A 12,594-nucleotide genomic window follows, 5' to 3' on the forward strand; every position below is an offset into this window, starting at 1 on the left:
ATAGTACCTCTCAAACCTGTCCATAGTATCTCCCAAACCTATCCATTGTACCTTCCAAACCTGTCCATAAGTACAGCTGAACTCCGCCACTTAGGGGGAGGGGGGGGAACCTTAGTATTTGAGGTGGGGGGGGGGGGGGGGGGGGGGGGGGGGGGAGGGGGGGGACCCTTAGTATTTGAGGTAACCAAATATATTCTAAATAGAATTATGAGAGGTGGAGATAACAAATTGGATTGTCTCTCCAAACCAGTCCAAAATACCTCCCTACGGAAGAACAATGTCAAACATTGTATCTACTGCAGTATTTTAAGTTTACTAGCCAATTCATTGTATGAGACAATCTAAATCTTTACTACTTAACTCTGCTTTTCATGTGTGTGTTACCTGTTGTATCTGGTATGTGGAGTAACATTGAGTAACCAGGTCTGTTATGTCGGATAGTGTAATCTATAAATCTCGTCCAATCTGAACCACAGTGATGGACTGATATTACAGCTAGACCTATAGGCTGTGATAATACTGTTTGTTCTACATATCTTTACAGATCCAGCCGATGTAGTTGTGTACAGCAGCTCTGAGTAACACACAGCATTAACACATCACACCACCCTGTTGTCATGGAAACATTTCAGTACAGTGTTCAGAGAAAGGATGAGGGGAGACAACCCAACAACTCCAACCAACAACTACTGTTACCTTCCTGTAGACACATGAGCTTATGTCTGCCTACCGCCCATGTCTGTACAAGCCTTATAATTATAAATCCTTATATTTATTTGCCACTGTTGTCTATTTTGCATTGACATAGACATTGTATTTTTGTTATCGAGTGAAAACATGCATTTGTTCACAAAGCTATTTTGATGTAATTGTAGCTGTTTAGACAGTGTTAGAAAGTTAGAGAATAAAATCTATGTGAATTTAGGGATTGAGGAATAACCAGAAAGGATTGTTAACCATGATGGGGTTTTCAAGCTTCAGAATCCCTGAAGGGATATTCTGACTTCTACAAATATTTTTTAACTATTAATAACATTGCTCCGATAGGAACATGAGTCGCTGCTACAGTAGATGCTTTGTACAAGACATAGCTCACAACCTCATAATTGATGACATGTCTCAACTTTTACCGACTGCTTTTCATGCAGTTTTTTATCATTAGTCAAAATAAAATGAAAATTTATCAAAAATGCTTTAAAAAAATAGAAATACATGTATGTTAATTGGGAAGTCTATTTTTTCCATGTCAGGGGTAAAACGTGGATATTTTTAAGTGTATAGACAGGGATGTCATGTACTGTAAGATTTTGGTCTACTGGTACTTTATCTTGTATTTCATTGTTTTTACAGGTCTGGAAACAATGAAAATTTCTAAAACAATCTTACAATGCTATATTTTCAAGGAATAGTGTGTAAGAGTTATTATACCGTTTATGTGTTGAAAAGGTTTTTTAAGCCTGCTGATATATGTGTATATATCACAGAGATAATTGAGTAAGCTTGCATTTGTAATGAATGAAGCCACCTTCCACTATATATATATATATTAAAAAAAAAAAAAAAAAACATAAAGAAAATATTTTGGTTTCATGTAACCAAAAGAGAGAAATGACCTACCCTGTTGGTCCATACAGTATCATTGCTCTAACAGTATATAAATTGGGATTTTCAGCAATTTTTTTTAGTAATTATGAAATACTTTGTATATATTTCTGTTTCGAAAGATTAGGGTGGGGGTGGGGGAAAGTAATGGTACTATATTGTGAAATTGAAGGTTTAACCTTGGATGCAAACAGTTGTATTTCTACAATTCCTAAAGACCTTGTACTAAATCAGGGCCAACAAGGGTGATCAGTCTAAGTTGATGTAACTTATTTCACAGTTGTAAAATAAAGTTTATGATATAGACAGGGAAAAAACATTGCAATTGACTTAAATAGTAGAGGGTGATGAGAAATACAATAAACAGATATTGACAAAGGCAATGTGGTGCCAACTTATTACTCCCTACAAAGTGTACAAACAGATGTACAGTATCAGCCATTCACATTGTTAACATGAGGCAGAATGGTTTTGAACAAATTTTGTAAATGCCAAAATACTTTTAAGAGACCTAGGATTTAGATATTCTTGTAATGTTATATTGTTGTTGAATAGCTCAGGTGACATGGGACATATTGAACATATTAGAAAAAGTAAAATCTCTGTTTTCTATTATGCCTCAAAAAATTTACTTGTGTTTCCGCTTAACCTGACAACACCAATATTTCCGTGCCTAGCTGTGTGTTTTTGGCCAGTCTCAAGATTCCTTCTCTATATAGCCTTAGTTAAACCTATTTAAAATGATGTAAAGATTATCTGACCGGCTTACACAAATTTTTCTGACATGTTAGCGGAAACACATGTTATTTAGGCCTTATTTGTTTATATGTTTAAATTGAAAAATCTATTACCTCCCACTTAACATCAAAGTCCACAAACAAAAAGTGTTTTAATTGATTTTTATATTTGTTTATTTCTTTATCAAATGTATTGTTTATTATTTAGTGAATGTTTGTTATTATCCTTAACTTCTTAAAACCTGAAATTATTTTTATTTCCCTGATCATAAAATTGAGCTTGATATTTTGAGTATAGTTTTATACGTTATCACTTTGTTGGGGTTTGGTCACAACACTATGTAGGGTTGATGTGGGTGTCATTATTCATTAATTTGTCTCTACACATTTAAATGAAAAAACAAGAAACATAGATTTTTATTTTCAACTGATTCAATTGATGAAAAAAAGCCTCTGGAAGCAGATTTTTGTTGGTAAAACATAATTTAAAAACTTGCTTTGCTTGATATCAGAATTAGAACAGATTCGTTTGTATTTGATTGGTGCATTGTTATATTACTTATTACATCTGTTACAATCAACAGTTTCCAAGTCTTTTACACAAAACTGTGTCTATCAATTCAGGTAAAAACAAGAGGTTTTTAAAGCATTTATTTACAATTTTAGAAAAATGAAGATAGAATAGAAGTGTACAAGTAACGGTGAGGTTAAACACTTGTGGCAGTGGAGGGAGACCTCTGTTTTATCAGTAACAACATTCCTCTTTTGACCGTGTCACAGGTTTCATCAGTAGGTCATTATTGTATCAATGTATGTCTGTTGACGTGTCAGACAATAAGCTGTTGGAATACCTGCATTTTAGCCATAGAAACACTGTGTTCCATGATACCCAGAACTTTTGATATTTTTGCACTGCATATCTGAAAGAAAAGTTTATTTTACCCTTTGTAATATTTGTGTTGGTTTAATTAAGAAATTTGTTAAAATTGTTAAATGATATATATATATATTATATATACAGGCATGTAATGCTGTTAATCCATAAATAATGTATACTTTGTTTATATACTGGCTCCTGTGTTGTATTCACCCGAATGATTCTTCAAAGTTTTTATTTGCTCAACAAACTATTTTCATAACTTTTTTTCATTTCATGTTTGTAAAATGGATGTGATTATTGGAAATTTAATTATTTCAAAATGTAGAAAAAAAGTAATAATTGTAAAAACTTGAGTAAAAATTTAAGATCAATGGAATTTATTTATAGAAAGAACGTTTTGAATGATTGGAACAGGGGTTAACAGGGAGCTATGTATAGAAGATCAACTTATAAAAATGGTATGTGTTTGTATACAAGAGTTGTGGATCAGGCCTGTGTCAGTCTATTAGGACAAGGGCAATGTCCTGCAATGTCACAAGGTCATGGCAGAATGTCAGAGGTCACAGGATGTTCCACAACTAGAGTACTAGTGTTACTGTCATGCTACCACATCTGAGAACGGTGCCTGTATACAAACCCCTACTGATCAACAGTTGACTTGTATCAAAGTATTGTGTTAGCCTATAACATACACGTGTGCTATTTATAGACCAGTGTCACAAAGCCTATATACTGCACAGGTAAATCAACGAAACTGAAAGTATGTGTGGGGTTTTCACTTTTGCCAGTCTTCTCAACTAGACCCTAATGAAATGCATTTTTTTTCGACGAGGCCTCGGTAGTTACAACAGCTGGCAACACAACATATGGTCACAGCTCGCATGGTACAAAATCATATGAAATCCAGAGGTATGCAAGCAATAGGACACTTACTGTGAATGCATGTTGTGGCTATTTCGGATTAGACTACAGTATTATGACGTGATACAAGGACCATCCAATGCCATGGAAATGGTCAATTGTTTTGAAGAAGCATAGCGTCAAACAAACTATCTTGGCAACCCTGTATTTTCAACATGCTGTGGAGAGAATGTTGAGAGCTTTGCTGAACAATGAAGGTGTAAACTTGATTTTTCAACCGCCATATTCCCCACAATTCAATGTTGTGGAGCACGTATTTCATGCTATAAGATACCGTCTCCGAAACGATGTGCTATTTACAGAGAACTTCACAGAATTGTCCGTTTTGACATCATTAGGAAATATTCCCAAATACGAGCTAAGGAATTATTTCACCTCGTGTGGCTATGTATAATGTACAAGTACAACGTTCTGATTACAAAAATTAAAAGTGTATGACATGCATAAATGTATTTGTATAGAATCCGATTTTAGATTGTGCACGTTAGGTACAATAAAAAGCTGAACAGATCAGGTGTAGGTGTATTAGCCTACAGCGACACTGGTCTATAAATAGGACACACGTAAGTTTGGTTAACACAATACTTTGATACAAGTCAACCGTTGATCGGTAGGGGTTTGTATACATGCATCATTCTCAGATTGGGGAGCATGATAGCAATGTAGTTATTGGTGTGAAACAATGAAGGTGTTATCGCCCAGTACGGGAGACACACACTGGGCACTGGTGAGGAATAATTGTATGTGTATGAATTATGTTACATAGTTATGATTATGATATAATTATGATGATACTTGCAATTATTTTCCATTTTATTTTTCCTGGATTCTTTTTGTTTAGTTAATTATTGCAAGGAAGACGTTTGTTTTGAGGTAAACAATGAGGAACTGTTTTATGTTTCCTTCTGTTTTGTTTTAGGAGTGTTGATATGATTGTAACCATGGTAATACATCAACTAGGGCATTACTATCTTAAGTGGCTGGAATCTCTTTAACCTCAATATATATATTGTAAAAAGCATGAAACCGTTTACAGATTCGAAGGAAAGTACATTAATCTATGTTCATATTACCAGTACTTAATTTGATGATCTCTAAAAGTGCTGTGTTAAATAGGTTGTTATTTATTAATCATTTTCCTGGAAAAATATGATATTTTGGTGAACTATTGAATTATGATATTGAAATAATTTATCAAAGAAATTTTTTAATAACTGCATGAGACTTCCCATGATGTGTTAATATGTATGCCACTAATCAAGCACTTCTGATATAAGAAATTGGCCTAAATGTTGCCATGGTTATGTAATCATGTTTTACCACAGGAGGCTGCTAGGATCACTTCATCTATCAGGGGAAATCCTGGAAATCACACAGTTATTTGTGAAAACATCCAGTTTGGTTTGGGCCTGTATTTTTGTGAATGCTTCATCAGATTGTTGGGGCCTGTGGTCCTAAGTTTGATAAAGAATTAATGAGTATGTGTATATGGTTAAACCAACCAGCAATGCTGTAGTTAAGAACAGCCCATTCATGTATATAGTCACACCAACCAGCAACGCTGTAGTTAAGAACAGCCCATTCATGTATGTGGTCACACCAATCAGCAATGCTGTAGTAAAATTCAACTCATTGGTGTATGTGGTTAAACCAAACAGCAATGCTGTAGTCATGAACATCCCAATCACGTACATGTATATGGTTACACCAACCAGCATTGCTCTATTTAAACTCAACCAATTCGTACACGTGTATATGGTTAAACCAAACAGCAATGCTGTAAATAAGTACAACCCATTCATGTATATGGTTTCACCAACCAGCATTGCTCTATTTAAACTCAACCCATTGGTGTATATGGTTAAACCAAACAGCATTGCTGTAGGCACAACTCATTTGTTTGTAGGGTAATGTCCACTAGCATACTGTGGTCGGCAAACTAATCATTATCACCTAGCAACAAAAGTAAATGAGGTTGTATCTATATCCACAATGCGACCACACATAAAAGGAGACGTTTTATTGTTCTTAGCACCCTTGTGTAATGTACAGTTAAACCTAACAATGTTAGATGGTACCAAGTTTACAGAAAAGAGACTTACGTAAGTCAACATTTCCTGAAGGGAAATATTTGAAATATGTGATTGTGGAAGTACATTTAGTGAAAATTTTGACAAAACATTCTGATGTGGTGACAAACCTTTAGTAGCTAGAGATGTTGACCCTCCTGTGGTTGTGTGCGAGGTTTACTGATTGTGTGGACTCCTGCAGTGCTGGCTGTCTGGCCGGCCTTGTTCATGATCTTTATCTCAATTACATTGTATGATACAAAACATGTTATTCTAGGTAATTCTCAAAATATTTTTGCATAACCAGAACATTTTCTAACTACTAACATTACTTATTAATCTTCCAGTAAAAAATGCTTAAATCTTCCAGAAAAAATGCTTAACTACTACTACATTACTTATAATTCTCATCTTATTGATATTAACTAGGATTGGGTCAAACTAACTATTGAACAACAGTAAGTTTACATTCAGGTCGACACAATATTTTGTGGTATGTTATGAAAGAGGTTGGAAATGTACAGTAAATCAACCATAATGTGTGTGTATGTTGTAAAGAAGTTACTATTCCTTTGAAACAAATAAAAATTTACATCTCTGTAAAGAATCTGATTATTCACTAAAACACATTTGGAAGATATTTATATGTTTCTATGAAAAAAAAAGTTTTAAAAAATGAGTAATATTCTTTTTAACCATATGAAAACTTGCAACTATGAAGAATTTGATATGTCACTGTTTTTTATTATAGATTACTCTATACAATATATGGGTTCTTCATTTTACATTTTATGGACTACATGTCCTGAGCAATTTCACATTCACAGCTTGACAAAGGAACCATTTGGTTTTCGAAACACATCAACACAGTAAATGCATTTTCTTTTACGAAACTCTTTGATCTTGTAAACATATTATTCCTTTGCTTTTTAGCTCTCTATCATTAGCAGATACTGATAAAATCAAGTTTTAATTCCTTCTAAGTTGTTAGTGAAAAAAAAGTTATGTTATTGTGTTTTGTATTTCTAACAGAATTTCTTTTAGTGAATACATAAAAAAAAAAAAATATTTATTTCTTTTTAGTTTTTCTTTATGAATTGTGCTGGTACACTTTGCAGAATATATATAGCTTGTCGAGTAAAACTGGACAATACCTTCAGTACTGGTAGTGTTTGAACCCATACAACCTATTATTATACCATATGATTAATTCTTGTGACAATTGTGTCAGGTTTACTTTTTATATTATTTTTCATATATTTTGAATACTGTCTCAAATTGGGCATTTCAATATTTTGCATTTAATAGATTCTTAGTGTAATTAGTGTCAAATGATTCCTTATAGATCCATTTTACAGTTGTACTCAACACAAACAGAACCATATGAGGCACTGGTGGAATGGACTCACTAATTATCTTCATTGTCGTTCCACAAGAAGTCCTTCTTAAGTATGGCCAGTTCTATCTATTGTGACAGCAGATGCTGTATTATCACAAGAGACTTTAAAATTGAGTAAATATCTTGATATACAACTGATATATGGCTTTATCAGGTGGGACATTAATTGCATTTTGGATGGATATCAACTTTTTCTGCTGTCTGCTCTACCCAAGCCTCTCCTTAATGTGCCTTTTACAGTTCAAAGTTCTATCAGTTAGACCAATCATTGGTGCTCTCTTAGGACAGCAGCTTTGTTTTACCCCTGCTGACAAGTACCACCTTAAATCATGATGTTCTACATTAGGAGTTAGTCAATAACAGTATTCCCTCTCCAATGGGAGCTTACCAGGCTAAGTGGAGAATTGATTTACATTATTCTGAAGTAATTTCATTTATGTCACTGAATATTAGCCAGATAAATATTATGCCCCCCCCCATATACCCGACAGCCACATTCCTTCCCTCCACCAGCACTGCAGGAGTCCTTGTATGAGAGTTGAAATTAACTAGCTTTGGCTATTGGCTAGCATTTGAAATGTTTCCCTAATTATTTTGTATTACAAATCTAAATGCTTTAATGTTTTGAAAGATGAGTATTGTATATTTATGTATACCATAGGCGTTTCCAGAGGTGAGGATTCAGGGGCAAATAATCAGTTTGTGCCAAGGTTGAGACCTTTCCATTCTGAATATTATACAAAATAATTTTTAAAAACTGGAAAATCACCAATTATTAATTTCCTTGTTAACTGTTATTTTTTTCCTTTATCAATTCGTGATGCAGTCAAACAAGCCTAGTTCGAAAATATGGTTCAAAAAGAACACTTTTTTGGATTAATTTTGTGAAAAGTTTGTAGATTTTACAAACTTATATTGATAAAACATAATGCCCGTAATATTTATATTATTACTGTTTTCTGTGTCATTGTCAACAGCAGTCGGTATACCTTGGAAATAAAATGCTTACTGAATAAACATGTGTCATGTTCTTACTTTGATGATCTTATTTTACATTGGCCTGAAGCATTATTATCTTATTGAAAATTGTAATACAGTAAAGTTCTATGAAATACTTCTGTTTAAATAGCTCACTGAAGGCTTTAGAAAGTTTTTTCAATGCAAAATCACGGTGATAATTACTATTACAAATACTCTTTTTGTAGGCAAATAGTCTAAATCTGTTGCCTTATGTCATCACCGTTCTGTTCAATCGTGCTCCGACACCACTCTTCAATTTCTGCCTCCTATTTGTTCACTTGTGTCAAATGCAATTGTGACCCTACATGTATTTGTGTATAATATATATAAAAAAAAAAAATATATATAAAATAAACACGGCCATCGTCGACAGATTATGTATTTATGTGAGGGAATGAAATCTGCATCAAACAAAAAAATATAAGGATTACTATTGTTTAAAGTTTCATTCTTCAGAGAAGGATGTGTGAACAATATATTTATAAACTAGGTCATTTAATCTAATTCAAATAATTTAAAATATTATGATCAAAGCATTCCAATTTTTAGCTAACACGTACCTGGTCCAAAGGACCAAGGTCAGTTTATGCCATACCGTGGCGTCCGTCTTTCAACAATTGCCTCATGAATAACTTGAGTTAATATCAACCATGTTTGATGAAACTTTGTATGTAGTCAGATATCACAAAGATCTTGGACGAGTTCAAAAAATTTTCGACAGTAACTTAGAGTTATTGCCCTTTGTAATAATATTATTAACTTTTTTTTTTGGTTCACCTGGGCAAAAAGGTAAATCTTTTTAAAAAGCTACTAATCCTTAACAACTAAATGGATTTTGATGAAATTTGGTCTGGAGAATTATTTGGCAGTGTTGTATATTTTTTATAAATGAAGGATGTGACGCCCTTGGGGTGGGGAAAAAGGGGGCCCCCAATAGGAGAAATATTGCAAAAAAAAAAAAAAGTTTCAGATACTTTATCTCTATAACTTAAGTTAGAGTATTTTGCCATGATTACTGAAATATCCAGGTGAGCTATGCAGGCCCTCTAGGCCTCTAGTTAATCCTCTATTGGACTCGACCACTCTGCCAATGAATTACCCACTGCTGCACAATAGGAAATTTAGTCCGAAATGTTTTGGAGTAGCCTTGAAAGAAGACAGATGCCGTTCCAGGTTTAAAGCTCTCTAGCCCTTCACATCAAGATAAAATGACAAAACCAGGCGCAAAAAATTCTTATATCATTTATTATAACCATGTTTACAGTCTAAAATATTCATAGGGTCTAGTACACTCTTATCCTGGTAACACCGACATAAACTATACATGTGTAACAGACATGGTCTGCAGCCGGTATAAACTAGTATCAAATCTATTTACATTGCGTGGGTCATATATTTACAAAATAATGGAGAGAACATGAATTGATGTGGTTACACGTTTTGTACACTACATTTTCTCCTGTAAACTTGGCATTTGGGTATAGATTTGATAAGAACCCTTCATAGGGTCCCTAGACAAAGCTATTAAAAGAACTTAACAAAACTTCAATATTCACCATACAGAAAAAAATCTCGTCAAAATTTGTTGTATTGGACAAAATTTGATGAAACTTGGAACTGAATTAATTTGCGGACAGTACCATAGTTACAACAAGACAACCAGTTGTGTATTGCAGTTCTCAACATCATTAAAGACATTGACATATTAAAAATTTGAATCATTTCATAATTTAGGTGGATATTTGATTTTTTCTCATCCAACAAAACAGTATTTCAACACAATGATCTAATAATATTCAGCAGAATAACATCAAGCTGCCCAATAGGCCCAAAGCAAAAGTGTGTTCATCAGTAACATGTTTTTGTGGGACCAACATCATATGCACACAGACTTTCAAGAACATGATCGTAGGTAATCAAAACAAATAAAAATCTTAATCTACTAAAGAATTAATATCATCTTAACAACAGAGATGTAACAGGTAAGTACACACAAGGCAGTAAACATTTCCATCCAACCCATCACACACTTCCATAGCAGTAACCATCCAACCCATCACACACTTCCATAGCAGTAACAAGTCCCAAATCATAAGGAGGCCCTTTATTGAATACAGAAATCAATCTTCTCAGATTTTGCTTAGCTACATGGATCTTGTCTACAACTTGTTAATCTTAAGTTGAACATCAAATCAGGGAGGAGTTTTATGCAATTAACTAAACTGTAAAGTTCATGTTTCACTGTATCATGTATGCATACATTGCAGTGATTTTGACTCGTATAAACAATGCAACAATCAGCAATGGTATACATGTATATATAAAAGCAGAGCTAGGGCTGACAGTTCATCTTATTCATCAATTAAAACAAGTCTCATTTAACTTATTTTCACTCTTGAGCTACAAAGGATCATATATCCACCAGAAGAATCCAATTAATTTGAGAAGCGAGGGATAGCACCCATTATTATGCAGACTGAAAATAGTGCATGTTATTTCCAACTATAAAACTAATGTTTTTGCAACCGTTGAAGTGCTACAACTGAACTGCTTTACATTGAGATATCAATATGAAACATAATTGACATTCATGAGAATTCGTTCCGAATTTGCTCACTGACCTACAAAAGTGTTAGATTTATTTCTTTGATAAAAAAATAACATCAAAACCCATTTTTATCAATATCTGTATCAGGAATGTGCTTCGTAATGAAGAAATTAACTCTTACAATACAAAAAAAAACACTATAGAAAAAGTAGAAAAATTTAAATGATTTGAGATCCAACTTCACTATAAAAAATTCCGGGCATATTTCACAATTTCAGTTTCTCATATATTTTACATAAAAGATTTTGATAAGAAAACAAAAAGAGACATTTTTAGACGTTTTCATCACATTAAAATATCAAATCTGATAGATCTGTCATTATCGATGTTGTCCAAATTCTAAAGTATTATGTATATATGCTTTGCATTATTGGAGGATTAGTTATAACCATCCATATAGTCGAAAATAACACAACTTTCCTTTGATATATAACCTCATAATGATCAAATACAAGTAAGAAACCATACAGGAAATTTGGCACAATGATCTAACTTCATCACAGTAACAAACAAACAAACAACAACAGTAATGGAAATGTCTATAACTTGTCCTTTTCATGTCCCATTCTCTCTATGGTCAATTGATAAGGTATTGGACAACAAATTATTTTCATCAACTCTGAAAAATGTGTACTTGTACTATCTCGGGGCTATTCCAGTAAAATATCTACCTCACCCCAGGACTCCAGTTTTTGTTTAGGGGTACCACCAATAGAATTTCTTTTTTCAGCAACTCTGAAGAATGTGTACTATCCCACCTTCACACTTGTGATTTTGAATTGTAACCGAATGTCAAATGAAATTTCTGTGACAAACTCGAAAATTGGTATACAATATTTTGATATTTGACTCTCGGACTCATCCAATGAAAAATGAATACAGACATTGGTGATTGTAACAATCTAACACTATTATAAGTTGCTACTACCGACGCCAATAAATATCCAGATACCAGTAATACACGACGGAAACTTTTAAATTATTACATTCATTATAATTTTTTATCATGATGATCTTTTAAACTTTTCAAGCTCTCAACTTTCTCTACACTTTGTCAAAGAAAAATTATCAGAAATGCCCATATCTCTGTTACCACCATTTGTAGGGGGCTAACACATCTACTCCGACACACAGTAAAGGGCAAGCTTATAACAGTATAGTGAAATGAAATTTAATCTTTTTATCAGAACTGAAATAAAAACTTGCAGACTTACTTAAATGTTAATATCAAAGCTTTCATTATTCTGTAAAGTTGCATTAAATAACATTGGTTAAAAATGCCTGAAACTTCTTGAGGAACACTGTCTGGTGAATGAAACATAAGAGGATTTTCAACTCATGTACATGTAGTCAATTCG

General features: G+C 33.4%; 1 protein-coding gene across 1 annotated transcript in view; it reads left to right on the plus strand.

Annotated features, from left to right (window-relative positions):
* Window positions 1–8,625, plus strand: part of LOC117333170 — a 75,051-nt gene extending 66,426 nt beyond the window's left edge. Inside the window, 1 exon segment of the mRNA XM_033892328.1 lies at window positions 545–8,625. Coding sequence (XP_033748219.1) covers window positions 545–582 — 38 coding nt within the window. The 3' untranslated portion in view covers window positions 583–8,625.
* The last annotated feature ends 3,969 nt before the right edge of the window (window positions 8,626–12,594 follow it).

This window comes from Pecten maximus, chromosome 8 (genome assembly GCF_902652985.1).
Source record: "Pecten maximus chromosome 8, xPecMax1.1, whole genome shotgun sequence".
Lineage (NCBI taxonomy): Eukaryota > Metazoa > Mollusca > Bivalvia > Pectinida > Pectinidae > Pecten > Pecten maximus.